The 27778-nt window shown below is 43.8% G+C and overlaps 2 protein-coding genes and 1 long non-coding RNA gene across 8 annotated transcripts in view; 1 reads left to right on the forward strand and 2 right to left on the reverse strand.

The window, feature by feature from the left end:
- The window catches only part of LOC136004317 (RING finger and SPRY domain-containing protein 1), a 66485-nt gene extending 66284 nt beyond the window's left edge, over nt 1–201 (reverse strand). The window contains exon 1 of the mRNA XM_065660714.1: nt 13–201. The gene's annotated coding sequence lies outside the window, so the exon portion shown is untranslated. The remainder of the gene's footprint in view (nt 1–12) is intronic.
- On the forward strand, nt 46–20472 carry LOC136004318 (PSME3-interacting protein-like). Of its 6 annotated transcripts, XM_065660721.1 has the most exons (9): nt 46–233; nt 852–937; nt 2126–2224; nt 6379–6524; nt 6725–6820; nt 10957–11075; nt 15994–16127; nt 17920–17984; nt 19602–20472. In XM_065660721.1, the coding sequence occupies exons 3-9, from the start codon at nt 2196–2198 to the stop codon at nt 19817–19819; spliced, it is 807 nt and encodes a 268-aa protein (XP_065516793.1). In that variant the 5' UTR covers nt 46–233; nt 852–937; nt 2126–2195; the 3' UTR covers nt 19820–20472. The 6 variants fall into 6 exon arrangements, with proteins under 6 accessions (XP_065516793.1, XP_065516794.1, XP_065516795.1 ...); XM_065660722.1 differs by lacking the exon at nt 852–937; XM_065660723.1 differs by lacking the exon at nt 2126–2224 and having other exon boundaries at nt 47–233.
- LOC136004319 (uncharacterized) lies at nt 19273–23398 on the reverse strand. Its single transcript, XR_010608380.1, has 2 exons — nt 23120–23398; nt 19273–20716 (listed from the first exon to the last, which is right to left on the reverse strand). It is a non-coding gene; the product is annotated as an uncharacterized LOC136004319 (long non-coding RNA).
- Nucleotides 23399–27778: the final 4380 nt, after the last annotated feature.

A 27778-nucleotide genomic window follows, 5' to 3' on the forward strand; every position in this document is an offset into this window, starting at 1 on the left:
CCCTTACGTCACCTGTCGTCTGCCGTGCGCATGGCCTTTCGCGTGTTCTTCCTTCCGTAAGAGCAGCGGGGATTGGCCATCAGATAGAAGGGGACGTTTAAGGAAAAGTTTGTTCGGTTGGCTCTTATTAGCGGAGGGGGTGGACGCTAGCGGCGAGCGAGCTGTTTAGAGGGGATCAATAGTGGTGTGCTGGGTCTGGTTGCGACTCTCACTGTGACGGGTCGGCGGCTGCGGTACGTGTGGGCGGTGGCGGGATCTGCAGCAGGTCTGGGGCTCTGCGGGCGTGGTGGGGAAACTGGCCGTGCCCGGGCTGCGGGGCCCTTCGGGTGCGGGGGCGGAGAGAGCCGAGGCCGGGTCCTGCGAGTATGGCGGGTCGATCCGTGGGGGGAGGCAGCTCCCGGAGCCGGGGGGAGGGGGGGGGGGGAAGGTGGAGAGAGGAGGCCGCGGTGAGGGCTTGGCGGCGCGGGCTGGAGCAGGCCCCGGCCCCGCACTGCGGGCCTGCGCCAGGGAGGCTCGCTCGCTCCGAGCGGTACCGGCAGCGGCGAGGCCGGATCTCGGTGGCGGGTTCTTGACTGGGTACACCGTGGTTGGAGCTACGCCTCGCCCTGGCTCTGCGGTGTCTCCAGACTCGGCGCACTGCACTGGGTTTGATGTGCGGCGAGGTGCGGGGAGCGCCGCCGGGTGTGTTGCAGTGGTGGGGAGCGGGGCCCTCAGTTGAATGAGCTCTGAGGGTGTCGGGAGCTGCACAGGGGTACCCAGGAACGGCTCCAGATCCCTTCCAGCCTGGACGGTGGCAAGGGCTGTGCAGGTGTTGGTTTTGCTTTGATCCTGGGAATGTTACCATCCGGTAGTATCGAGAGATGCAGTTTACCGCTGTGACGTGGACGTCTGTCATTCACCATGGCTGGGTGTCACTCGCTAGAACACAATTATAAGTGTAAGTGGACTTAAATGTGATGCTGCTTGAGTTTTATTTTTTTCCCCACATCTTTGTGCCTTGTCACGTGGTTGTCGGGTATTATTATTTGCTGAAATGCATTTGTTCAGCCACCGGTTTCCAGGACTGCAGTGAAAAACACTGTAGCTGTATGTCAAAACTTTAATCTACTTTAAGTGTCTTAAAATATGATGTCTAAGTGAACTGGCTGTTTTCCAGAAGGCAGGTGGTTTGCTGTTGAAAGCTTTAGTCCCAGATGATACTGTGCCCTTGCTGAATCCTTCTCTTCCAGTTTGTTTTTATGACTTTCTGTCACCATTGTATTGGAACACTTCATTTCCTCTCTAAATGGACTGTCTGAGGTGACATAAGTGGAGAACCAGGTTATCTTGGTTTTACAGCACATGGACAGGAAAGCTGGCCGTGTGATTACGACCTTTAGTCAGGAGGGAGATTCACTTCTCATTTTCTCTGTTTCCAGTGTGAATCACCTTCAGAAATTACACTCAAAGGGCTGGTGTTCTGTGCTTTTTGGAAAGGGGACTTGGCTTAGGGTGGATTTTTGTTAAATATTAAAAAAGAAACAAAAGAAAGTTTAAAAAAAAAAACACCCTTGGCCTTACCTTCCTTTCCCCAGCACTTAAGAGGATCCTTTTGTTTTCTCTTGATAATTCCCACCTTAAGAATTCGTTCTCCTGTAAAAAATATTTGTCCAGTACCTTAAACTGGATTTCTCCTGAGACTTCAATTTGTCATTTGTATTGCAAACAATACCCCACAAAAGTACCAGTTTTTGTAAGAACTCTGGGACTCTGCTGCCTGTAGGAGTGGTTCCTAGTGGTACAAAGGAGGGATAAACTTAGTTCTTCCATTAGCTGGGTTACTGCATTCCTCCCTCCCTCCCTGGAAGAGTAAGTGTTCTGGGTTCTCTTCCAGAGCCAAAATGCAGGCAGGCTGAGATCCTAAGTGAATAACGCTTGGCAGTGCAGGGGTCAGTTGTCTGTAGTCCTTGAGGTACCTGTTGAAGTTATACCAAGGAAATAAGAAACTAAAAGAAAATGAGGTTAGCATGACTTGAAATGAACAAGTGTGTTTAGGTTGTGTCTACCTTGTACTTGCCTATACAGGCTTGGTGTAAGAAGCAAAAATAGGCATTAATGCTCTGTTCTCGTCATGGTTTAACCCCAGGTGGCAGCCAAGTACCACACAGCTGCTCACTGACTCCCTGCCCACCCCCCCCTTGGGCTGGGGAGGAGAAATGGAAAAAGGTCAAATCTGGGGGTTGAGGTAAGAACAGTTTAATAACTGATATAAAGTAAAATATAGTAATAAGTGTGTGAGAGAGGAATAAAACCCAAGAAACCCAAGTGATGCACAATACAGTGTCTCACCACCTGCTGACCAATACCCAGTCCAACCCAAGCAGCAATTGGTCCCTACCAGGTGACTCCCCCAGTTTCTATACTGGGCATGATGTGCTGGGGTATGGAATACCCCTTTGGCTAGTTTATGTCAGGTGTCCTGTCTCTGCTTCCTCCTGGCTTCTTGTGCCCCTTCTCACTGGCAGAGCATGAGACTAAAAAGTCCTTGATCGTAGTGATATAAGGAAAGCAAGTGCCTGGAAAACATAGAATGTACCTCCCACTGGTTGAGATAAGAATAGTCCAGTAACTAAGGTATAATACAAAACCACTACTGCAACCACCAAAAATAACAATAAGGGAAATAATAAAGGAAGAGAAGATAACCGCTCACCACCTGCAGACCGATACCCTGATATAAGGAAAGCAAGTGCCTGGAAAACAGGGTTAAAATACTTTTAACTTAACTTAGGTCTAAGATAGAGAACAACCTCTGAGGTAATACCATCCAAGTTAATTGAGTTTTCCTTCCTGTGTCAGGATTTTCCATTCAAAAGCAAATAAATTTTGGCTTTCTTTGGCCAATGGTAAGCAAAAGAAAGCATCCTTTCAATCCAAGACAGCAAACCATTTCTGATTATTATTCAATTTAAAGTCAGTAAGGTATACGGATTAGCTACTACTAGATGAATATCCTCTACAATTTTGTTGATTGCTCTAAGATCTTGAAACAATCCGCAACTTTTCCCATCATATTTCTTTACTGGCCAGATAGGAGTATTATGTTCCAATTCACATTCAATTAATAATCTATTTTTTAAAATTTAACAGTGATCTCTTTGATTCCCTTTAATCTTCTAATTTTAAGGGATATTGTTTTATTCTAATTGAGCAGGCCCCCCTCTTTTTATTTCCACTTTAACAGGCAAAGCATTTTTCGCCTTACCTGGAGCTTCAGATGCCCATACTCCCAGATATACCTGATTAAGGATTTCTTCTATTTCAGGGAGGTCCTCCTGTTCACTTTTCTGTTGAATTAAAGATAAACTCAAAATTGTAATTAATTGATCGTTTTTAACTCTTAATTCCATTTTGCCTTCTTTAAATGTTGCTTCTAGCCCTCATAAAGATTTTGGAGAATTTGGCATGCATAAAAATTTATGCATTCCAATTTGTTTTCCCAATTTGTACTTTAAAGGTTTCAGAAAGAATGCTTTTTTTTTTTTTCTTTTCCTTGGCAGCCAGTAGCTCCTACAACTGTAACAAATTCTTTTCCCCCTGATTTAACGCTGAATAAGTTGCTCCTGTATCCACTAAAAATTCCACTCTATTTCCTCTAGTACCTGGCTTTAACCACTGGATCTGCTAGGGTAGATTCCCCAGGTCCCTGTCAGTCTAGTTCCAACTCAGTCACCGGAGCCACCCCACGGCAGTCCCCCCAGGGCAGCTTCACTTCCAATGTCCCAACTCCCCACAGCACGCCCACTGATCCAGTCCCACAGGAGAAGAACCCACTCCCCCACCTCCACCTAATATCCCTCCTCCACCTTTGCCTGACATTCCTCCTCAACCAGTTTCAAAGCATCCACCATAGACATGGCTATAGCACAACTCTTTTCTTTTCTACCTGTTCCAATTCCTATACGCTCTCCATGCTTCCTCCTTCACTCTTGTCCGCATTAATCCAACAAGCCCTCTTTTTTTCCTCCCTCTTTCTTTCCTTCCCCCCACCCCTCCCCGCTCCCAGAGGGATGGGGAGGAGAATTGAGAGAATGTAACTCCCATGGGTAGAGATAAGAACAGCCCAGTAACTAAGGTATAACACAAATCACTACTGCTACCACCAATGATAATAATGATAAGAGAAAATAACAAGAGAAGAGAATACAATACCACCGCTGAACGAGGCAGTTACCTGCCTGGGCATGATGTGCTGTGGTATGGAATACCTCTTTGGCTAGCTTGGGTCAGGTGTCCTGTCTCTGCTTCCTCCCAGCCTCCCCTTGTCCCTGGCAGAGCATGAGACTCACAGAGTCCTTAGTCAGGGTAAACATTACTTAGCAACAACTAAAAACATCGGTGTTATCAGCTCTCTTCCCAGGCTAAAAGTCAAAACACAGCCCTGCACCAGCTACTAAGAAGGAGAAAACCTGACTGCTACTGCTAAACCCAGGACACCCCCTCAAACCAACATTAATTGTAACAAGGTATTATAGTTCAGAGTTCCATTTTTAGGCTTTTTTTCCTGATCTTCCAAAGTATACAAAGGCCACCATTGGTTACAATATTTTACCAATGTTTTCTTTTCTGAGCCCCCAGGAGACCCTCCCAGTTCTTTCCAATGTGCCAAAATGCACCCTAAAGGACTCTTTATCAAGATCTCTCCACTCTGCTGATTTTCCATTATCAATCTCACATTCACACACACAGAGGTTCCCACAGACACACTCCACACAGTTACAACACTTGAGACAGATACTAAAATTCAATCAAACAACAATTAATAACACAGTTATAACATCTTGTCACCAATACCAAAATCACAAGACCAAAATCATTACTGTAACAAGCCACAAAATAAGTCGAATACCAATAAGACCCAAAACCATTTCCACAAGACACCCCCTGTGTCTTGTAGAACCCAAACCACAAGATGCCCCCTGCTTCTTGTGGGTGTATACCAAACGGACGCTAGCAGTCACCTATACACCTTTATCTACCACCTGTGTATCGATACACCAAACCCTTGGGGCGAGCACCTGCACTTCTTTACCTCATGTAGGACGTCTCCTTACAACTTATAGGTATCCCCTTTACCTGGTTCAAACATACCTGACGATTCACTAGTGATGGTCCTTGTCTGCCCCTGTGGTGATCTGAGTGAGTGGGAGAGTCCTCCTGAGAAATCTCAGGGGCGCCCAGAGGAGTCCCGTCCTCAGCAGGTCCCGCAGCTGGACAGAGATTGTCCCATCTGGGGTGCCAAATTGAAGCACGGAATCAGACTCTCCAACCCTAACTATTCTATGATTCTAACTCAGAGAGAGTTATAAAGCAGGTACGTTTATTATGGTGCCGGGTGCAAGGGGGATCGCTCCTCCTAATTTGCACATTGAGGGATTAAGCAAGCAGATATTTATTACACACAAACATACATATTTGTTAGGTTCCCAAGAGTTCGGGGGGGGGTGGGGGGGGAATATTACAATTAGTTTAGGTACTCATCATAAGTTTCCTCCCTTTTGGCGCTTGCGCACTGCCCTCCAATGGTCGTGGGCAGAGGTCTTCAAGATGAAGTAAGCAGTCTTCCTCAGGGTGCACTTTTCACCTTTGGCACATTTGGATGCCCCAGTAATCACAAATTAGCTGAAACCAGCCATATCTGCATGTTTCTGATAGCTGGCAAAGATTTAAGACTGTGTGTGACCTTCATCTACGAAATTTATTGCTTCCCAAGCTAGCAGATGTTCGGGAGTTGCTGTCTCCAAACTAACTGATAATTAGAAGGATGGTAAGAAATACTTCACTCATTAGAAGGATGAAAGCAAACAATTCACTCTTGTTAGTAAGACTACTAAATTCTGTTATCACACCACAGACTTACAACACAAACATTGTTCTCTATCTTAGACCTAAGTTAAGTTAAAAGTATTTTAACCCTATGTTTTCCAGGCACTTGCTTTCCTTATATCAGGGTGTCGGTCTGCAGGTGGTGAGCGGTTATCTTCTCTTCCCTTATTATTTCCCTTATCATTGTTATTTTTGGTGGTTGCAGTAGTGGTTTTGTATTATACCTTAGTTACTGGACTGTTCTTATCTCAACCCGTGGGAGGTACATTCTTTCGATTTTCCTCCCCATCCCTCTGGGAGGGGGAGGAAGAAGGGGGGTGAGTGAGCAAATGGCTGCGTGGTTCTGGTTTGCTGACTGGGCTTAAACCACGTCAGTAGGTATCTCAATCAGTGTGGTGGTCTTTAGAGAACTGAAATTATTACCAGTGCTGCAGGTCTGTTTTTCAGTATGTGTAGTAACCTGTTATGATAAGTGAAATCAGGTCTCTGACGTCCTTCATATTGTGTTTTTAGGATGGGCTCTTCCACAATGGATGGGGCAGATGGTACTGCTGACCTTGTGATTAACAAGAGATTTGTGTCTGAATCTGAGCTAGAGGAGCGACGGAAGAGGAGGCAAGAGGAATGGGAAAAGGTCCGAAAACCTGAGGATCCAGAAGGTATGATCCCATACCTTTTAATTTTAATAATTTTAGGAAGGAGATCTGAGAATATTTTGCTTTTGTGGAAAACAGAAATAAAAGGTAATAGTTTGTGTTCTACGATTTCAAAAGGTTTCTACATGAAGGAACTAAGATCTGTTGGTGATTTAGTGTTTCTAATGTATGGTCTCATTTCCCGATTTGTTCCTTCCTTTCAGAATGCCCACAGGAGGCATACAACTCACATTCCTTGTATAAAATACTTCAGGAACAGAGAGAAAAAAAGCAGGAGTTTGAGGAGCAGTTTAAATTCAGTAAGCACCAGTAGTTCCTATTTTGAACCAAACCCCAGCAAGCTGCATGTATTGTGCAACAGCTGTGTACAACATCTGACTGAGGGATATATCTGTGTTTTGTCTGTCTCTGAGAGATAAATAGAGGCTTCAGAAAAGTATTATTCATGTCTTGTATTGTTCAAGGGTGGTAGACGTTCCTGCAGACAACACATTGTCCTGGGCCCTGTGACAGCACTGTGCAGGTGTGACCCTCAAAAGTTGCTTGCAGTTTCAAAGCTGCGTTCCTGTAAAGCATGGAATGCTTGGCTTATTTTGCACAATTAAATCAAAAAATCCCCTGATACCAATTCCTGGAAGAGTGGAAATATAATGTGGTTTTGAGACTCTTGAACTCTGTCCTGGTTTCAGCTGTAACAGTTATTTTTTTCCCCTTCTTAGTAGCTGCTGCACTGCTGTGTTTTCAGCTTTAGCCTGAGAACAGTCCTGATAACACAACGCTGTTTTTAGTTGTTGCTAAGTAATGCTTACTCAGATCAAGGACTTTCTCAGTCTCATGCTCTGCCAGGGAGGAGAGGAAGCTGGGAGGAAGCAGAGGCAGGACACTTGACTCAAACTAGCCAAAGGGGTATTCCATCCCACAGCATGTCATGCCCAGTATAACTGGGAGGAGTCACCCAGAAGGCCCAGATCACTGCTCAGGTCAGGCTGGGTATCAGTCGGTGGGTGGTGAGCAATTGTATTTGGCATCACTTTGGTTTATTGTGTTTTGTTTTTCCTTTTCCCCTTTTAGTTTTATATTCTCTCCCCTTGTTATTTCCCTTATTATTATTATTGGTGGTAGCAGTAGTAGTTTTGTATTCTTTCGATTCTCCTCCCATCCCCCCAGGAGCCTGGGGGAGGGAGAAAGGAGGGGAGTGAGTGAGCAGCTGTGTGGTTCTGAATTACCAGCTGGGCTTAAACCACAACAAACTCATTCTTTAACACAAGACCATTCTATTTGAATCAGTAATAAAAAAAACACCCTGTTTCAGCAGCTGTTAAATTTCCAAGCCATAATTAGTTGACACAAAAATGAGTTGAAACTCAAGATGACTAAACATGCAGGAGTTGATTATTCTAAAAGTAGGTGTTTAGCTCTTCTAATGAAGTAGAAACCTAATTTCTGCTGATGTTTGAATTACTGGTTTTATAGAAAAATCCTTTGCATTGTATCACCTGTATATGTGCTGCTGAGTGCAAAGATGATAATGAGAACTAGAAAATTATTAGTCCACCATTTTGGGAAAAAGGGAGCTATTGGCTCTTATCTAAAGAGAAGTGGGGATGATACTGTGAGACTCTATTTTAAGGTGGCTTCCGATCCATTTTCGTTCTTTAGCTGGAAGCCTTACCCTTAAATGATTGTGTTCTTTAAACTCCAGTTTGCCTAGCTGGGTTCTGTCTAGAATTTCTCTTGCATTTGTGATGTGACAAAATCATGTTTTACCTTTATGTTTGGGACAATCTGAGTTTCCTTAGGTAATGCTCCCTGCCCCTGCAGATGCTATTGAGTACGGCACTGATGACCATGACTGCCTTTGCTGTTTTGTAGTAGATGCTTTTAGAATCATTCCTATAGCCAAATTTCTTTGGGAGAAGGTAAGTGGGAGGAACTGACTAACAATCAGTGTTGGGTGGACTTTGGACCACTAGTTTTACCTCATCAGAGTTCATCCCAGTTTGGCCACTTGTGACAAGATTTGTCCCCTTATATGCTTGAATTTACCTTAAAATGTTCATAAATAATTTTTCTATCCATGGGAATTTTGGAGGTATAGAAAATGAGTTTAGTGCACTGTCATTCTGATCTGTCAGAATTGGTGATGGGACTTGGGAGGAGAAACACCTTAATGATAAATTTGTTCACATAAATACACAAACTTAGTGACACTCTAAACTTTTTGTGCAGATAAAAACCGATACACAGACTAGCAGTTCTTTCTGCTGGGTTATTCAGCATTGCAAGAATGTCTTCCTTTTCAAAGTAAAGTAATTTTAGTAGACTGTTACAGCATTTTAAATGAAGAATAATGATAGAATCACAAGAGTGATTTGTGTTGGAAGGGACTTCAAAGCTCATCCAGTTCCAACCCTCTGCCACGGGCAGAGACACCCTCCACTAGAGCAGGTTGCTCCAAGCCCTGTCCGACATAGCCTTGAACACTGCCAGGGATGGGGCAGCCATAGCTTTTCCGGGCAACCTGTGCCAGCATCTCATCACCCTCACAGGGAAGAATTTCATTCCATTCTCCATAATGCAACTTTAAAAATTTTCTTTCTGAATGAATATGTAACCAAAATAAGGAGAAGTGGAAGTTATTTCCTGTCTCTCAAGTGTCACTTGTATTTTTGGTGGTGAAAAGTGGAAAGTACAGATGGCAGCATGAATGCATAAAAGTCTCCAACTGTGCCTACAGGATTCTTTCCAGCTGGAGAGTTAGTTGCTAAGCCACTGGCCATCATATTTGAAAAATCATGGCAGTCAGGTGAAGTTCCCGATGACTGGAAAAAGGGAAATGTAACCCCTATTTTCAAGAAGGGGAAAATGGAAGACCCGGGGAAGGAATTACAGACCAGTCAGTCTCACCTCTGTGCCGGGTAAAATCTTGGAGCACATTCTCCTGGGTGGCATGCTAAGGCACATGAAAAACAACAAGGTGCTTGGTGACAGCCAGCATGGCTTCACTAAGAGAAAATCCTGCCTGACCAATTTGGTGGCCTTCTATGATGGGGCTACAGAACTGATGGACAAGGGTAAAGCAGTTGATGTCATCTACCTGGACTTGTGCAAAGCGTTTGACACTGTCCCGCACAACATCCTTCTCTCTAAATTGGAGAGACATCAATTTGATGGATGGACCACTCGGTGGATAAAGAACTGGCTGGACAGCCGCACACAAAGAGTTGTGGTCAATGGCTCAATGTCCGGCTGGAGACCGGTAACGAGTGGTGTCCCTCAGGGATCGGTGTTTGGACCAGTCTTGTTTAACATCTTCGTCGCTGACATGGACAGTGGGATTGAGTGTGCCCTCAGCAAGTTTGCCGATGACACCAAGCTGTGTGGTCCGGTTGATATGCTGGAGGGAAGGGATGCCATCCAGAGGGACCTTGACACACTTGTGAAGTGGGCTGATGCCAACCTTATGAAGTTCAACCACGACAAGTGCAAGGTCCTGCACCTGGGTTGGAGCAATCCCAGGCACAGCTACAGACTGGGCAAAGAAGAGATTCATAGTGGCCCTGCGGAGAAGGACTTGGGGGTGCTGGTCGATGAGAAAATGAACATGGGCCAGCAGTGTGCACTAGCAGCCCAGAAAGCCAACCATATCCTGGGCTGCATCAAAAGGAGCGTGACCAGCAGGTCGAAGGAGGTGATCCTGCCCCTCTACTCTGCTCTTGTGAGACCTCACCTGGAGTATTGTGTCCAGTTCTGGTGTCCTCAACATAAAAAGGACATGGAACTGCTGGAACAAGTCCAGAGGAGGGCCACGAGGATGGTGAGGGGACTGGAGCACCTCCCGTATGAAGATAGGCTGAGGAAGTTGGGGCTGTTCAGCCTGGAGAAGAGAAGGCTGTGTGGAGACCTCATAGCAGCCTTCCAGTACCTGAAGGGGGCCTATAGGGATGCTGGGGAGGGACTCTTCATTAGGGACTATAGTGACAGGACAAGGGGTAACGTGTTCAAACTTAAACAGGGGAAGTTTAGATTGGATATAAGGAGGAAATTCTTTCCTGTTAGGGTGGTGAGGCACTGGAATGGGTTGCCTAGGGAGGTTGTGAGTGCTCCATCCCTGGCGGTGTTCAAGGCCAGGTTGGATGAAGCCTTGTGTGGGATGGTTTAGTGTGATGTTTCCCTGCCTGTGGCAGGGGGGTTGGAACTGGATGATCTTGAGGTCCTTTCCAACCCTAACTATTCTATGATTCTATGAAGTAAACTCTTGATCTAGGTCATTGGTGATGTGAGTAAGCAATTCTTGTTCAGGTAGCCACCAGGAAACTGACTGCTAGCAACCTGGATGGGTAAGACTTCTAGTGCTTTTATTCCTTAATTACAGAATCCAGCTGTTTCCTAAGTGGTTTTAGCTTATCAACATGCATTCTTTTCCTTTATTCAGAAAATATGGTAAGAGGCTTAGATGAAGATGAGACTCATTTCCTTGATGAGGTTTCTCAGCCGCAAGAGCTACTAGAAAATCAACAAAGAGAAGAGCTGAAAGAACTGAACGAATACAGAATATCCTTTACGTTCAAATGGCTGGTGGTTTTATAGAGAAGGAGAAGAGACAGGGCTGTCATTTTATTCTGTGATAAACATTGCTTCTATAGAACTGTGTTACAGAACGTGTTCTATGATAGACTTTTTAATATTGAATGTTTCCATTGTAACTTGCTTCTCCCACTGTAATGCTTGATGTTCCTCCCTCCCCCCCAACCTACACATCTTTGGTACTTTTCTTTCCCCCTCCTCTTGTTTGAGATTTTGGTTTAGTTTTCCCTGTAATTAAGGGCATGAAATACCATAGTTAAAAAGAGTAAAAGAACATAGAGGAAAATCAGCATATTACTTCTAATCTTTTCCTTCTTATTGAAAAGTAAATGTTCTTGTTTGGTTTTTTAACTGCATATTGGCTGGTTTTAACATGCCTGCTTGAAATAACGTTTGAATGTCTCTCTGTTATTGTTTTGAAGTCTTATCTACTTTCTCTCTTGCTGATACTGCAGGATGAGAAATTACATATATCTGTGCAGGTGTGCTTACTTTTTTCTGGGAAGTCAGTGCCCATGGAGACTCAGCTCCTTTGGGTAATACAGACTTTTGGGCAGTATTAGGAGCAGGATAGTTTGGCTTTGCTGTTAAATGCCAAATTTTCAAGATGTGCTAGAAAATAATATAGGATGCTTTTTCTCTTAGATCATGCCAGTCAAGGTAGGTTGGAATGATTTGAGGATTTCTGTGCTAAGCTAAGCATTGTTTTTTTGAGGTTTACTGAATCTATGCAGAACCTGATGGTCTCTTGCCTCCTGATAAAAACCATTTTAAGTCATCAGTGAGCAAAGCACAAGTTCTCCAGGATGCTTTAACATAAATGAGTTTGTTGGCACAAGGAGGTGACTAAAACCAGTCAGCAAGTGAAGCTGAATAGTGCCAATGCTACAAAGGTCTGCATTACCTTGTATTAGTTAATGTTTTACAATTTAGAGTATGTGTTCTGAGAAGAGCATCTAAGTTATCTCAGCAATGTGTTTATGAAAAAGCAATAATCCTAGAATGGTTTGGGTTAAAAGGGAGCTTAAAGCTGATCCAGTTCCAACCTGCTGCCATAGGCAGGGACACTTTCCACTAGACCAAGTTGCTCAAAGCCCTGTCAAAGCTCATGCATTTTTTTCACTTCAGAAATAGGTTACAGTTGGTTCAATGATTTGGAATTTTTTCTTGATTTGTTGGATCTCATAATGAGATGCTCATAGGATAAATTCATTCGGAGAAATCTCCAGGAACTCGCTCACAAAGTTGACAAGCAGCTATTCTTTATTGCGGCGCCTGGAGACACAGAGTATAGCTCCACCTAGCGTATATCTCCGTATTGCTACACAAGCCGTCCTTATATAATCACGGGACATACATATTCATTACCTACATGCATATTCATGAGGCTGCGAATGAATTGCATCATTTTCCAGAAAGTTTCCCCCCATGTGTACAAAATGTGGTGGTCGCTGAGGGTAGTTTACTTCTTCCAGCAATCTTCATCACTTCTGGCAGCCTTTGAAGCACGCACAGTAGATAATGTTTATACCAGCTTAATTGGTTCAGTAACACTGCAGACATAGCAATCATCCTGTCCTTCTACTTATCAGTTAGTTTAGCTGCAGCCCATCCTGGACACCTGCTAGTCCCAGATACTCCCCATCCCCACGTCCTGATTTTCTCTCCTATTTTTCTTACACTTATTGTTGTACTAAGGTCATGAGGACCTAAAACTATGCCAGCTACAACGGTTTATCTTATACAAAAATTCTCATTATGTTCTCTAGCTGCACTCTACTATTTTTTTTTTTTCTGTGAAACATGTACCTCAGTTATTTTCCATTGCTACTGTTACAAAGCCGTCAAACTTAACATTACTTAAATCTGATTCTACTTATTTACAAAGGCTTATATTTCATTTTGTGATTTTGTGCCTCCTTGTCTCAATATTTAGTTTTGGTGATTGTTGCTTCTGGGTCTGGCCGATGCAGGGATGTGTCATATAAGATTGTGCTGTGGAAGCAGATGACAGCTCTAGTTAGGTCACATACATCTGGGGTGAACCATACCAGCCCAGAGGGAATCTTATGTTGTCTTGAATTAGCCACATAACACATGGATCCCTGAATTTAGTGAGCAAGGCCTGTTCAAGATGTACAGGCCATCTAACATCAGTCTTTACAGTCTTAGAAATATTGTCTGGCTTTGTATCTGAAGTCTTGCTGTAAATTAAACTGCAGAACTTATTGCTGATGGAGTGGGTGCAGGGAGAATGTTTTATAGTTGCTTCATCTCATGAGGAACTGAGAAGTTTTGCTCATTCCTTTCCCTTTTTTAATTTTTTTATTATTATTATTTTTATTTAACCATAATATTTCAAGTAACCTCAGGCAAACTTGCAAAATGACTCACCTGTGTTTTGAAAGTTTTGGTGGTATGCTTTTGAAACAGAAAAGGTGGTTTTGCATCTGCTAGTTGTTACTAATGGTTTATCAGTACAGTGACAAAAAACAGTGGATGCTAGGTAAATGTGCTGGATCTATAGGCACTGTTCAAGTGCTCTTCCAAACTAATAAGAGGAATGTCAACCTCTTGGGTTTGATTGTTTGGTCTTTTTCTTGGTATAACACCCAATTTAAGCTACACAGAGGCACTAATTTAAAGGTAAAAACCTATAAATGAAATCATGTGTTTTAAAGGATAAGTATGCCTTGGAATATTTTAATGTGCTCTCAAGCACAAGAAATTCATATGCATGGATGCATAGGAATTTTACTTCCTCCTACATGAACAACTAGGGGGGTTTGCTTCTTGCCCTATCCAGACCCCGCTGGTCTGACAGTGTTTCATAGAATCATAGAATAGTTAGGGTTGGAAAGGACCTTGAGATCATTGAGTTCCAACCCCTCTGCCATGGGCAGGGACACCTCACACTAGACCATGTCACCCAAGGATTAAAGATTTAAACTTTAAAGATTTTTTATTTTTTTAATTTTTTTTTAAAACCAGTTCCAGGAAGTGTTTGAGAACAGCATCCTCTTGTCTTAAATCCTATGTAAATGTAGGAAAAGTCCCACTCCCAAGAAGCAGGCTTTTCTGTAGGACAGCTTTTTAAATGCTGTTGATATTTAATATCAAGAGTTTTATTTCTAATGTAGTCTTCCTGAGAGGGGATGCTTCTTGTCTAGATAGTGTTACATTTGCTAATGGTAGCAGTACATAGAAAATCCCTATTAAAAATGTGCTGTGTCTCTGGTAGTTGAGGTGTGTCAGGAGAATGGCATCCTGGATGGAAGTGAAAACCCTGTAATTTGGTATTGTTTAAAAGAAAAGTCTTTGGGTTCTTCAGCCTGGCTTTTGTAGTGCAGTGTTAGAATGCAACAAGGTAATGAATGGACACACAGAAGTTGAACACTGGTGTGTGGAATCGTGTGTTGCAACATCAAACCATGTTTGACACAATGAGCTTTCAGATTGCTTCTGATAGCCACAGGATGGCATTCCTCTGCCATCTGAAATAAAACTTAGCAGAGGTTTTGGCTGACATGGCTTTCAGTTGAGATAGTGATTAGTCTGGGTTACTACTGTATCCTTAGGAAAATCCAATAAGGAATGGCATCTGAATGCTCCTAATTGTAAAGTGATTGGAGACTTTGAGCATGTCACTTCAAAGGAAGGTGTAAGGGTTTTCTGATTTGCAGATGTTCAGTGAGGAAAAAACTGACTTCATATATATGATCCATTGATGTGAAATTCACTGTCCAATTTGTCCACAGTAACTGGGGCACCTGTGAAACTCTGGCTTGTGGTGATATCATATGTTCAGTGGAATTGCTATCAGGTTAGATTTAGGTGTATAAACAAATGCCCTTTTAAATCAGGTTGTTTTGCCTTTGCGATGTGGAGTTTAAAAGTTTTGCAGACGTTTTTGTGACTCCACTGGCACCTCATTAACAAACAGGATCTTTGACAGACCTTGCTTCATCAGGGATAGCTTGGACATGAACAGTTATGGGGGTGGGACTAGGTCCTGCATGGAAGGAGACCTGTTTAGTGTGATTGTGCCTTAATAACAGACCAAGCTCCTCCTTATCCTAAGATCCTGTTTAAGCTTCTCTTCCTCATTATAGGTTTCAGCTGCATCCCAGGATTCTAACACTGTTTTAAGGTAATTAGTTTTTTCTGTGCTGTCACAATCTTTTGGGGAACCACATGCACCCTTTAGTCAGATGTGTCTCCTTACTCTTGGGTTTGGTATTCAAACTGGCCTTGTGGCCCTTACAAAGAGATGAGATAAAAAGTTAAAGTGATAAGTACCAAACCAGAAAGTTGAACTTTTTTGCTGTGGCAGGCTGATGTCTGCTGGACTTAGCAAAAGGAGGTTTGGAGGAGTGGAAGTGAGCCCACATATTGCTACTTATGTTTTTTGTAAGGATTTAGGGGTTGAAGCAGCAAATTTGAATTACAAATGTGTTGATCCCCATAGAGAGAGGAAGTATTGTATTGTGCTTTTTTTTTTTTTCTTTCCCCTGTTAGTTCAGTCTGACCTTTTTGCTTTTCTAAGACCTTTAGGAAAAGGCAGGATGCTGGGTATGTTTATGGGTGCTGGATATGTCATGTGTTGCACCTTTCTGCCTTCAGAAAAGCATCTCCTGATCTGCTGCCTGGATGTCTTTACAGGGAGAACTGGTATTAATACTGAGAGAACTTCAGACTCAGAGGGTGAAGTCTCTGCTGTCTTGGCCAAAGATGTCAGCTAAATGTCATTACAAATAAGGTTATTTTGATAGAATATGTGAATGAACTTCAGTCGCTGCTGTCAGCAGAGCTGGCTAAATATATCAGGAGAGGAAGTATCTGTTCTCTCCCTTTCTTCCTGGTTGATCTTTAACCCTTAGTTCACAGCTCTCTCACCGAAGTGGGAGTCAGTGTGGACCCAAAGAAGGAAACTGAGAAGAAATTGCCCATGAAGTTAGTGGAAAGCAAGAACACATTCTCTCAGGCAAAGCTGTTAGCAGGAGCTGTGAAACACAGAAGGTTAGTTTCGCACCTTTATAAATTCATGAGGAACAGAACCCAGTTAATAGTGTAAAGGGAGGCAGGCCAAAACTGCCTTCAGAGAGTGAGGTGTGAACTTTAGCCCTAAAGAAAAAAGGGGGGAGGTAGAAGAAAAGACCAGCCTTGTTTCCACAGGCTCTCACAAACTGTGGGAAAAACATGACAAAATTCAAATAGATAAGTGTGTAAAAGCAAGTGGGTAGACTGTTTATTCTAGACTGCCAGGCTTGACCAGTCTCGCTTGGGGATCTAGAGGGAATCTATTTTACATCTCTATTTATAGATATCAGTGTCACCTCACTTGTGTGATTTCATTCAGGTTTGCATAGTGTATCAACTGATTTTTATCTGTGTTTTAATTGCTGCTGGGGGCAGCATGGGGGAGACAGAAGTTACAAGAGAGGAGCTTGGTGTACCAGTTTGATCCTGAGGGTATCAGGCAAACTTCCCTTATTCCTCGCTGATTTGCACTGATACATCAACACTCTTTCCATCCCAGGGAGATGGTAGCTGGGTTTGTGACCTGTTTGCTGTTTTGATCATGGCCTGCAAATGCAGCTGCTGGTGTGCTACAGGTTATGGAGAAATTAGGCAATGTGGGACCAGACTTATTTCCCACAGATGAGTCATCTAATACTTAAGATGATTACTGACATCTCAAAATTCAGTCAGTGTTTTTGTCCCAGAGAATTAGAGATTATTTTAGAAGCTTATCTTGTAGGGTGATATTTAGCTACCAGTACAGCAGTAATTGCATGTCTGAAAACTGAAGTAAGTACTTCTACCACCTAATGTGTGTAGGGTTGTGTAGTTTGGGTTTTTGGAAGGCAGAGAAGAAAAGCCTTGAACTGATAACAAGCAGCCAACAATGTTCTGGGGTGTGTTTGGGTTGTTGTTGTTGTTGGTTTTGGGGGCGGGGGTTTCTTATAACTACTAGTACTTAACACAGTAGAATGTAGAGAAGGAGCTGGCATGTGCTTAATGGCACATCTGAAGTCTGCAGATGGCATCGATTTGAAGAGAGCAGCTTAACTGACATGTCAGTGCCATCACAGACTTGTTTTGCAGTCTTCTATTTTTGCTGTCTTATCTTTTATTGCAAACTGTCCAAACCCAAGCGTAGCATGAGATCAACATCTGCTCTCTGAGCTTTGTAGTTTCCTGTAAAGGATGTATTATTATTATTAAAACCTTTTATCTTTATTGTATGCTCTGACAGGGACAGGAAAGAGTTAATGCATAAGGATGCTCATACTTCATCACTTTAGTTCATCACAGCTGAAGCTGGGAAGCATTTGTTTATGTGGATGGCTTAAGATTGGGAACATGCAAGAGGGGCATAAAAAGAAACTGAAACTGTAGAAGGGAAGAGACATGGGTGTTGCACCAGCAACCATGGTAATCATCCACATGAGCAAGCCTATGGGCATGTGGGGTGGCTAAAGCTCAGGTCATCATTCTTGATCTCCTTTGAGATACTTCCAGCTGAATAGGCAGCTCTGGGTTGCTGTGCAAGAGGTCTAACTTGGACTCCCAGAGTCCAAGTGTGTCTGATTCCCAGGTTAACCTACTTGCAATGTAGATATTGACTGTCTAGGATCCTGCATGTTTCCCAAGGAGCTCCATTTAATAGCAGTTAGAAGTGGTCATGGTCATCAAGGGATCCCACTGGCATTTGCTATAGCATTTGAGGCAAAGATGTGACTTTAACTTCACAGTAATTAAATGGTTACCTTATGAGGAACAAGACACTTTCTTATTTTGTCTGCAGTTCAGATGGTGGTAACAGTGTGAAGAGGTTGAAACTAGACACTGATCATGATGAAAAGAATCAAGGTATGTCCTGATTTCTGCATGTGGCAAGCTGGCTGTCTCTCACCTGAACAGCAACTGACTTGGTGTTAAGTCTGATAGAGGATTTGCTTGTTTGGTCCTTCATTATGCAAGACAGCACAGATCACAGTTGGCATGTTCTCTCTTAAAGCAGCAGAAATGGTAACTATAGGTACTGACAGCAGTCTTCATAGAAAATAGGGCTGGAAGGAACCTCTACAGGTCATCAAAAGAGCAGACTTTGGCCTCTTCAGGAGCCTGCTTAGTAAGGTTCCATGGGATATAGCCCTGGAGGGCAGGGGGGCCCAAGACTGTTGGTTGATATTCAAGGATCACCTGCTACAAGCTCAGGAGTGCTGCATCCCAACTAGAAGGAAGTGCGGCAGAAGGGCCAGGAGACCTCCTTGGATGGATAAGGAGCTGCTGAGGAAAATTCAAATGAAAAAAGAGGCTTATAAAAAATGGAAGCAAGGACAGGTGGCCTGGGTAGAGTACAGGGATGTTGTCTGGAAAGCTAGGGACCAGGTTAGGAAGGCTAAGGCCCAGTTAGAATTAAACCTAGCCAGGGATGTTAAGGATAACAGGAAGGGATTCTACAGGTACATAGCAAACAAAAAACAGACTGGTCCCTGCTCATGGCAGGGGGGTTGGAACTAGATGATCTTGAGGTCCTTTCCAACCCTAACTATTCTATGATTCTATCAGTCTGTCCCCTGCCTAAATTATTCCTGATGGATATTTGTCTGAGCTGTTCTTAAATCTCCACAGATAGAGATTGTGCACCCTCCTTAGGCAGTTTATTCTAATGCATAACTGATTTTACCCTTAAGGAGTTCTACCTGATAACTAATAAGAGTCTCCTTGGCTGCATTTTGAGCCTAATGCTTGTTCTGCCAAGAGGAGACATGGAGAACATATCAACCCTTCCTCTTCACAGCAGCATTTGATGTATTTGTATATATCCACTATTAGCTTTTCATGCGTTGTAGTGATCTTTTCCATCCTGAAACCAATTTGTTTCAGGAAATTATGGGGAACTAGAAGCAAAATTAAGTTGCATTTCAGTCTTAGCTGTCAGGGCTGCAGCTGACTTGCTGTCAGGATACTCTGACACAAATAGGATGAGCTGCAATTGCATAATACCAACCCAAGGCGCTTCCTGAATCTCCTTCTGTTCAGTACACTTTCAGAACACTAGAAATAATTAACTGTGGAAGATGGGAGATGTTGACTGGCAGAATAAAGCTTTTCCCCAACTATGCTGTTAAATTGCAAAAAAATACTCAATTACACAAAGCAGAGCTATTTATTCTTATTTAGTGGGTTTGGTACTTGACAAGCATCAAACTGACAACTTCAGAATGAAAATCTGTAATGCCAGCATAGAGCTGGACTGAAATTAGTGATGAGAAAAGGAAAAAAAAATTAAAAAAAATAAAAATACCCTGAAGTAGCAAGTCCTTCCTGTCAGAATAGCTTCATTGCAACATAAAGCTGCCTTATGCTTTAATTAAATCCTGCAGTCATTCACTGCTGTGGCAATAGCAGGTAACTGACACAAGGCTGATTAAAAGCCTTTTCCCTGTGTATTCTTTTTTGATTGTGGTATCTCTCTTTCAGAAAAAACATCCTGTGTTCCCTTGGGGAGCAGCTCAGTGGGAGGCTCCACAGTCCACTGTTCCTCAGCAGCCGTGTGCATTGGGATCCTGCCTGGCCTGGGCACCTACTCGGGCAGCAGTGATTCAGAGTCCAGCTCGGATAGCGAAGGCACTATTAATTCCACTGGGAAGATTGTCTCTTCTGTCTTCCGTAGCAACAATTTCTTTGATGGTCCATAATGAAATCCCTCCATGTGTAATGTAGTGCAGAGTATCTTCCAAAGCCCTGATGGATGCTTGATGCATCCTTCTGCCCCAAATGGAATCTTTCTAGCTAACCTTGCAATGTTAATACACTCAGATACTCCTAAAATAACTCATTATATCCCACCCCCACCTATCTTTCCATTTCTGTAAGAAAGGCTGCCATCCTAAACTATAAGGCACACCTCATAACTGTCATGGTTTAAGCCCAGCCAGTAACTCAGAACCATGCAGCCCCCGCCCACTCCCCCCCCTCCTCCCCCTGCTCCTGGAGAGATAGGGAGGAGAATTGTTGAGGGCTTTTTAACAAACAATGGGCATGTGAGTGATCCAGGACTCTTGCCATTGGTTAGAGTTTGTAGTAAGGATTAACGGCCTAGTTCAGGTTACTTCCGGGCAAAGTTGTGGCCACGTATGTGGAAGTTCTGCAGGAGGGAAACAACTCCCAGATGCTGAAGAAGGGACCAGTCAGCTAGTGTTGCTCCCGGATGCTGAAGAAGGAACCAATCAGCTGTCTTTGCATCATGTGTAGAAACCAATCATTGTAAAGCTTAAGCGCGTGACCAAGCTTGGAAGCTATAAAAGGCAGTGCTCTGAAGTGAATAAAGGTCAGTTTCTGATTACATTAATCAGCGTGCTGTCCGTTGATCTTCCGCAAATGGTGCCCGAACAGGGACCCTCTTGCTGTTGCTTGACTGAGCGAAAAAGACAGCTGGAATAGGAGGGGAGCGGAAAAGCCGACCGAAGGGGTTGCTGTCCCGGCAACTGAAAAAGCAGAGTGCACTCTGAGGTATCCACGCGGAAAGGGAAGCGTGAGGAGAGAGGGAATCTCATCCTGATCAGGTGAGCAGTCAGGGAGGAGATGGGGTCTCACTGTTGAAAGAAGAGGCAGCAGTAGTAAAGCTCCTCCAACATATCCTTTCTAAGAGAGGACTAACATATGATGATGGTACCTTAAAAGCCCTTTTAAAATGGGCAAAGGACTGGGAACTAATTTTGGGAGTGGGTGCAGCTTTTGAGCTACACACCTGGGACCAGATTGGGTCCGCTTTATGGGAAGAAATTAGTAAGGGATCCAAGGAGGTTCATAAATTAGCTACCTTGTGGCGACTGATTAAAGAGACTTTAGAAGAAATGAAAAGTGAAAGGGCAGCCACTGCGTCTGTGTTTGCTGCGCTTTCGCCAAATTCCTCTGGGACAGAATCTACTTCAAATGAACTATTTTCCCCGATATCAGTGCCTGGACTGGCGCCGATACAAGCCCCAATCATAAACCCTCTTCAACCATCACAATCAACAGCTCCTGAAGTGAAAAAAAAAAAAAAAAAAAAAGATCATGGAGCCCATTGCCCCCCCCGGCGGCTGTGAAGACTGAGGACAGAGATGAAGATGATCCTTTGATCCAGGCCCTATTGACCCCGAGAAGGAGCCTGTGAATATTCATCAGACTGTTGTTGCTGCTTCTGAGGTTCTGATGCCTGATAATTCTGATGCTGACCTGGATGGTCCTTTTGACCCAGGGCCTATTGATCTGGAAAAGGAGTCTGATTTATATCCCCCAGATCCTCATGATAAATGGGCAGCTGTAGAGGGAGAAGCGAGATGGGTGGGGGATGCAGATGTACTGTGTGCTTTCCCTGTGATGTATGTGCTGGATCAAGACCTGCGGTGGGAAGGTCTCTCGTATGCTCTTATCAGGGGTATCAGGCAGACTGTGGTGGACTGTGGACTTGGGGCCCCATATACAACTCATTTGATACAGTCTGTGATACTCATGTACTAGAAGTTGGCAAGTATAAGTATGTCCATGTTTCTATTGATGCTTGGAGACCTTTATAGATATTGCTGGCCACTTCTTCCGACATAGGCTGGCCACCTGTGTCAGAATGAGTGTGCATTTTGGTCAGCATAAAAGCCCAAGCCTCATGCAATGTGGGGGAGGCAGAGCCTCTGTGGGGACGCTCGTTAAGGTTGAGCCTGCCACCTCGTACTGTGATGATGCTTCTTGGAGCTGGTTTCCTGATAGTCTTCACAGGGTCCTTGTGCCACGTTCTGTACATGGGACCGTGTAGTGGGAGTAATGATTGTCTGGATTTTGTGTTTCAAATATTGTAGTTGTGTGGAGTGTGCTTGTGGGATCCCGTGTGTGTGTGTGTGTGTGTGTGTGCTGAGGACAGATTGTGTCTTTTTTTTTGTTGTCGGGTTCATGTAAAAATTTTTAACAGGTAGCAGTTTAACATTTCAGGCAAGAAAAGGTTAATGCAAAAGTGCGGTTGCTGGCAGATATTTATGGTTGCTGCTGAAGCAGGCAGGCAGCTGTAGCTGCTGCGGAGTAGGCAGGCGTTTATAGCTGCTGCTGAGCAGGCCGGTGTTTGTAGCCGTGCAAAGCAGGGTGAACATCTGGAAAAAAAAAAAAAAACCAAACCAAAAAAAAAACATAACCCCAAGAAACAAAAACCAAACCTCTTCATCTATTGAAGTATTGAGGCAGTTTGTAGAGACAACACAGACAAAGCCTAAAGAGCACCTGCAACACAATGGGTGCATGGTAGGAGCCTTGCTTAGTGTGTTTAAAGTAACCTGGGGCTAAATCCAACACTTGGAGGAACAGATTGCTTGAAACATGAACTGCTAACTGAAAAAGTGAGAAGGGTAGTGCAACCACAAGCTTTATGAGCTGTCACCTAAGCAGCATCAGGGTTGCAGGGAAAGAAGAAAAAAAAAATAAAAATGGGTAATGATGCAGCAAGCTTCTTGACTGTTAAAAATGTGCAGTTTACTTCTGCAGCTGCTTTACATTCCTTTTGCATCGGAATGCCTCTACTTTAAGGAAACACTTTAACCTGTCTACTTTTCAAGAACTGATAACATGGAAGAGGGGGTATATTTGTGTCCTCCTACCTACAGGTCCATGGCAGCTGCCTGCAAAGTTTGTCAAGCCTTGCCATGAGTTGGACAGACGAGTGGAAAAACCCAATGCCTCAGCTACAGGAGCCGACCGTGAATACCCCAAGCAGAATGAGAGGAAGAGAAAAATGAATGATTGCAAAACATCACTTGGAGGCTGTCGTGGTTTAAACCAATCCACACAGGTCGTCCACTCACCCCCCCCCCCCCGACCCTCCCCACTCCCGGAGGGATGGGGAGGAAAATCAGGAGAATGTAACTCCCACGGGTTGAGATAAGAACAGCCCAGTAACTAAGGTATAACACAAACCACTGCTGCTACCACAAATGATAATATTGATAAGAGAAAATAACAAGAGAATACGATACCACCGCCGAACGAGTTCGACCCCCCCGAAGAGCCAGAGCCTGCCCCTTCCGGGTAACTTCCAGTTCCCCCTCCAGGCATGACGTGCTATGGTATGGAATACCTCCTTGGCTAGTTCGGGTCAGGTGTCCTGTCTCTGCTTCCTCCCGGCCTCCCTCGTCCCCAGCAGAGCATGAGACTCACAGAGTCCTTGGCCAGAATAAACATTACCTAGCAACAATTAAAAACAATCGGTATTATCAGCTCTCTGCCCAGGCCGGAAGTCAAAACACAGAGCTTGCACCAGTTACTAAGAAGGAGCAAAACGGCTCCTGGTAAACCCAGGACAGAGGCAACTGAAAAGTAACAAGTTGAATAAGTGTGCTTGTAAAGTAGCTATTATTAGAGGCTGTAATTTTGTGTATAAAACCACCTGTATTTACTAGCCAGTTGCTAATACGAAACTACAACTTGTATGGATTTGTCACTTGCAAAAGAGATGTTAGAGCATGCAAATTTGCAGCAGCTGCTAGAAAATGCTAAGGCAAAAGCTAGAAAGATTCTAATATGACGGTAGTGTTATAAAGCAGGTAATGGAACAAATTAAGAGGGTGGGAGAACTCCACTGGTAAGAAATTTCTTTGGCTGGTCCCTCACTGCCATCAGCATCTACACAACAAGGAGCAAGGACTGAGGTTGGCCAAATGCCTGCTACTACAGTCAAGGGCAAGACTGGGTTGGCCTCTGTGTTTGCCACCAAGAAGAACCTTTATCTCCACTGTTGGATGCAACCCAGCAGGTGTGGAGCGGTGGGGACACATGCCATGCCAGACCTCGATGTGAGGGATGGCCTCCCCTGTTATCAGAGAGCCATCCAGGAGAAAAAGGGCAGGCCCAGCAGCCTGTGGCTGGCATATGTTGGAGGTATAATCTAGTCCAAATCCTCTGCTCATGTAGGGTCATCTAAAAGATAACTAAAACAAAAAAAAGGGGAATGCAAGGGTTTTCTCCACGTGACTAACGATTCCTTGCCCAAACCACTGGTTCTGTATAAAGACCTACATGATAACGAGTGGAAAGGACCAGTGCCATTGCTTACATGGGGTCAAGGATACGGCTGTGTACAGCTATCAACAGGACCATGCTGGCTGCCAGCGAAACGTATAAAGCCCCAGAACTCAACAACATAAAGAAATGGCAATGTTAGAAATCTTTGTAATATCTGTTCTATTATGTGTGATCATGGGTAATGGACGAGTATACTGGGCACATTTGTTAAATCCCCATTATTCCGACCGGTTACATGGTGTGTAGGATTCACTGGTATGCCACATGTTATAAAGTTTCAAGTGACTTCAAATCAGACTAATCTTACTGAAATAAAAGGAATTGTAAACTCTTGTCCTGCATGTCAACACACAGGCTTTGGCCTTGGTATTGGAGTAAATCCTCGAGGCATTTTACCGCTACAACTTTGGCAAATGGATGTCACTCATATTCCAGAATTTGGACACCAAAAATAGGTTCATGTCTCTTTCAACACCTTTTCCATGGCAATTTGTGACATCGCTCAAACTGGAGAAACTTCTCACCATGTTGTGAAACACCTTCACGCCTCTTTTGCCGCCTTAGGTGTACCCCTATTTCTTAAAACAGATAATGGCCCAGCCTATACTTCTTCTAGGTTTCAGCACTTTTGTTCACTTTGGGGTGTGAAACATCTCACCAGACTCCCTAATTCACCCACTGGACAAGCAATTGTTGAGTAGGCTCACCAGTCCCTTAAAAACCTGTTAGTTAAACAAAAAACGGGGGAGAGCGGTGTAAGACCTAGTGAACGTCTGGCAAAAGCATTATATGTGTTAAATTATTTATGCCTGGCAAGAGAAAGGGAAGAACCTTCCATGGTAATTCACGGTAGTGCCTTAAAATCAGGGTTAACAAAAAAGGAAAATATTTTTGATCAATACAAAGATCCCAAAATGGGAGAATGGAAGGGACCTGTTGAGGTTTGTATGACTGGTCGAGGCTATACATGTTTAATTACAGGAGAAGGCCCTCGTTGGATTCCAGCACGATGGGTAAAACCTTGGAAATCACCGATCGAGGAAACCTCAGAATAACCTCATTTATAGGTTGCTGGATGATGGCTATGACTATAGGTCAAGCATTACATACCATAGAACCACAAGAGAACATGTGGATCACCTGGGCAAACCAAATGAACCACTCATCCTTCTCTCTCCATGGCCACTCCTGGGGACCCTTTTCGTACTTGTTTAATCGGCATCCCTTACCAGAGCCTGGCGGACTGGACCAATTGGATAAATAACAGGATGGTTTTAAATGGCTCTTTCATAACCAGACATGTAATAGAATTTATGATTGTACTGTTCCAGAAAACAAACCGGCCTGCTGTTATGGGGAAGTGAATCAAACAGGGATGGCTGGAGTAACAATCATTAATGCCTTAAACGCAACAATGCCTTGGGACCCTCAGGAGTTAGATCTCTGGGGATCCTTAGCGGGCAATGGGTCATGTTTTTATTTTGGGGGATCGGCACCTACAGGGGTAAATTTTTATAAGAAATATATTTGGAATTATGATTATAAAAATTATAGAAAAAACGGATATTGCAATGGAGCAATAGGTGCTGAGAACCTAGGTAGTAAATTTTCTATTTGGAATAATAATTCGGCAAAACAATTTCCTAAAGGATATTTTTTTAAATCTGTGGACATAGAGCTTGGCAAGGGGTACCGAAAAACGTTCAGGGAGAGCCATGTTATATAGGGAAGCTGATTATGTTTGTTCCTAGCATGAGGGATATGCTATCATTTTATAAAAGTAAAACCAAGCAACGAAAAAGAAGATCAGTAGAACAACTAGGACCAAACTGTGATGGTAATGTTAATATGTTAGGTAACATTGGAAGAGTTTTTATGTCCATTTTTATTCTTGGGGCGATGGCTGGGAGGGCACTAAAAGACATAGAACGTTTAGCTTGCTGGACTGCAAAGCAGATTAATATCACATCTAATGTCTTATCAGAATTATTAGAAGATTTAGACAGTGTTAGGCATGCAGCTTTACAAATTCGTGCAGCTATTGATTTTTTGCTTTTAGCACAGGGCCATGGTTGTGAAGATTTTGAAGGGACGTGTTGTATGAATCTGTCTGACCATTCTAGTTCAATTCATCAACAACTATCCCAATTAAAAGATAGCATGAAGAAATTAATGATCAGTCATGGTTTGGATGGTTGGCTCCAAAGTTTAGGTATTACTGGATGGTTTGCAGATTTGTTTAAATCAGGCATTATAATGTTATTAAGTATTATATTCTTTGTTATTATTATCAGTATATTATGGCGTTGCTTAATGTCTGTAGTATCGTGAATGAGAGGATCTGGTTCGAGACCATCTTCAAAATCTGAACGCACACAAGTCCGTGGGACCTGATGGAATCCATCCGCGGGTCCTGAAGGTCTGGCGAATGAAGTTGCTAAGCCACTGGTCATCGTATTTGAAAAATCATGGCAGTCAGGTGAAGTTCCCGATGACTGGAAAAAGGGAAATATAACCCCCATTTTCAAGAAGGGGAAAATGGAAGACCCGGGGAATTACAGACCAGTCAGTCTCACCTCTGTGCCGGGTAAAATCTTGGAGCACATTCTCCTGGACAACATGCTAAGGCACATGAAAAACAACAAGGTGCTTGGTGACAGCCAGCATGGCTTCACTAAGGGGAAATCCTGCCTGACCAATTTGGTGGCCTTCTATGATGGGGCTACAGAATTGATGGATAAGGGTAAAGCAGTTGACGTCATCTACCTGGACTTGTGCAAAGCGTTTGACACTGTCCCACCCGACATCCTTCTCTCTAAATTGGAGAGATATCAATTTGATGGATGGACCACTTGGTGGATAAAGAACTGGCTGGACAGCCGCACACAAAGAGTTGTGGTCAATGGCTCTATGTCTGGCTGGAGACCAGTAATGAGTGGTGTCTCTCAGGGATCGGTGTTGGGACCGGTCTTGTTTAACATCTTCGTCGCTGACATGGACAGTGGGATTGAGTGCACCCTCAGCAACTTTGCCGATGACACCAAGCTGTGTGGTCCGGTTGATATGCTGGAGGGAAGGGATGCCATCCAGAGGGACCTTGACACGCTTGTGAGGTGGGCTGATGCCAACCTTATGAAGTTCAACCATGACAAGTGCAAGGTCCTACACCTGGGTCGGAGCAATCCCAGGCACAGCTACAGACTGGGCAAAGAAGAGATTCAGAGCGGCCCTGCAGAGAAGGACTTGGGGGTGCTGGTCAATGAGTAAATGAACATGGGCCAGCAGTGTGCGCTCGCAGCCCAGAAAGCCAACCGTATCCTGGGCTGCATCAAAAGGAGCGTGACCAACAGGTCGAAGGAGGTGATCATGCCCCTCTACTCTGCTCTTGTGAGACCTCACCTGGAGTATTGTGTACAGTTCTGGTGTCCTCAGCATAAAAAGGACATGGAACTGCTGGAACAAGTCCAGAGGAGGGCCACGAGGATGATCAGGGGACTGGAGCACCTCCCGTATGAGGACAGGCTGAGGAAGTTGGGGCTGTTCAGCCTGGAGAAGAGAAGGCTGCATGGAGACCTAATAGCAGCCTTCCAGTACCTGAAGGGGGCCTATAGGGA

Source organism: Lathamus discolor, chromosome W, assembly GCF_037157495.1.
Source record: "Lathamus discolor isolate bLatDis1 chromosome W, bLatDis1.hap1, whole genome shotgun sequence".
Lineage (NCBI taxonomy): Eukaryota > Metazoa > Chordata > Aves > Psittaciformes > Psittacidae > Lathamus > Lathamus discolor.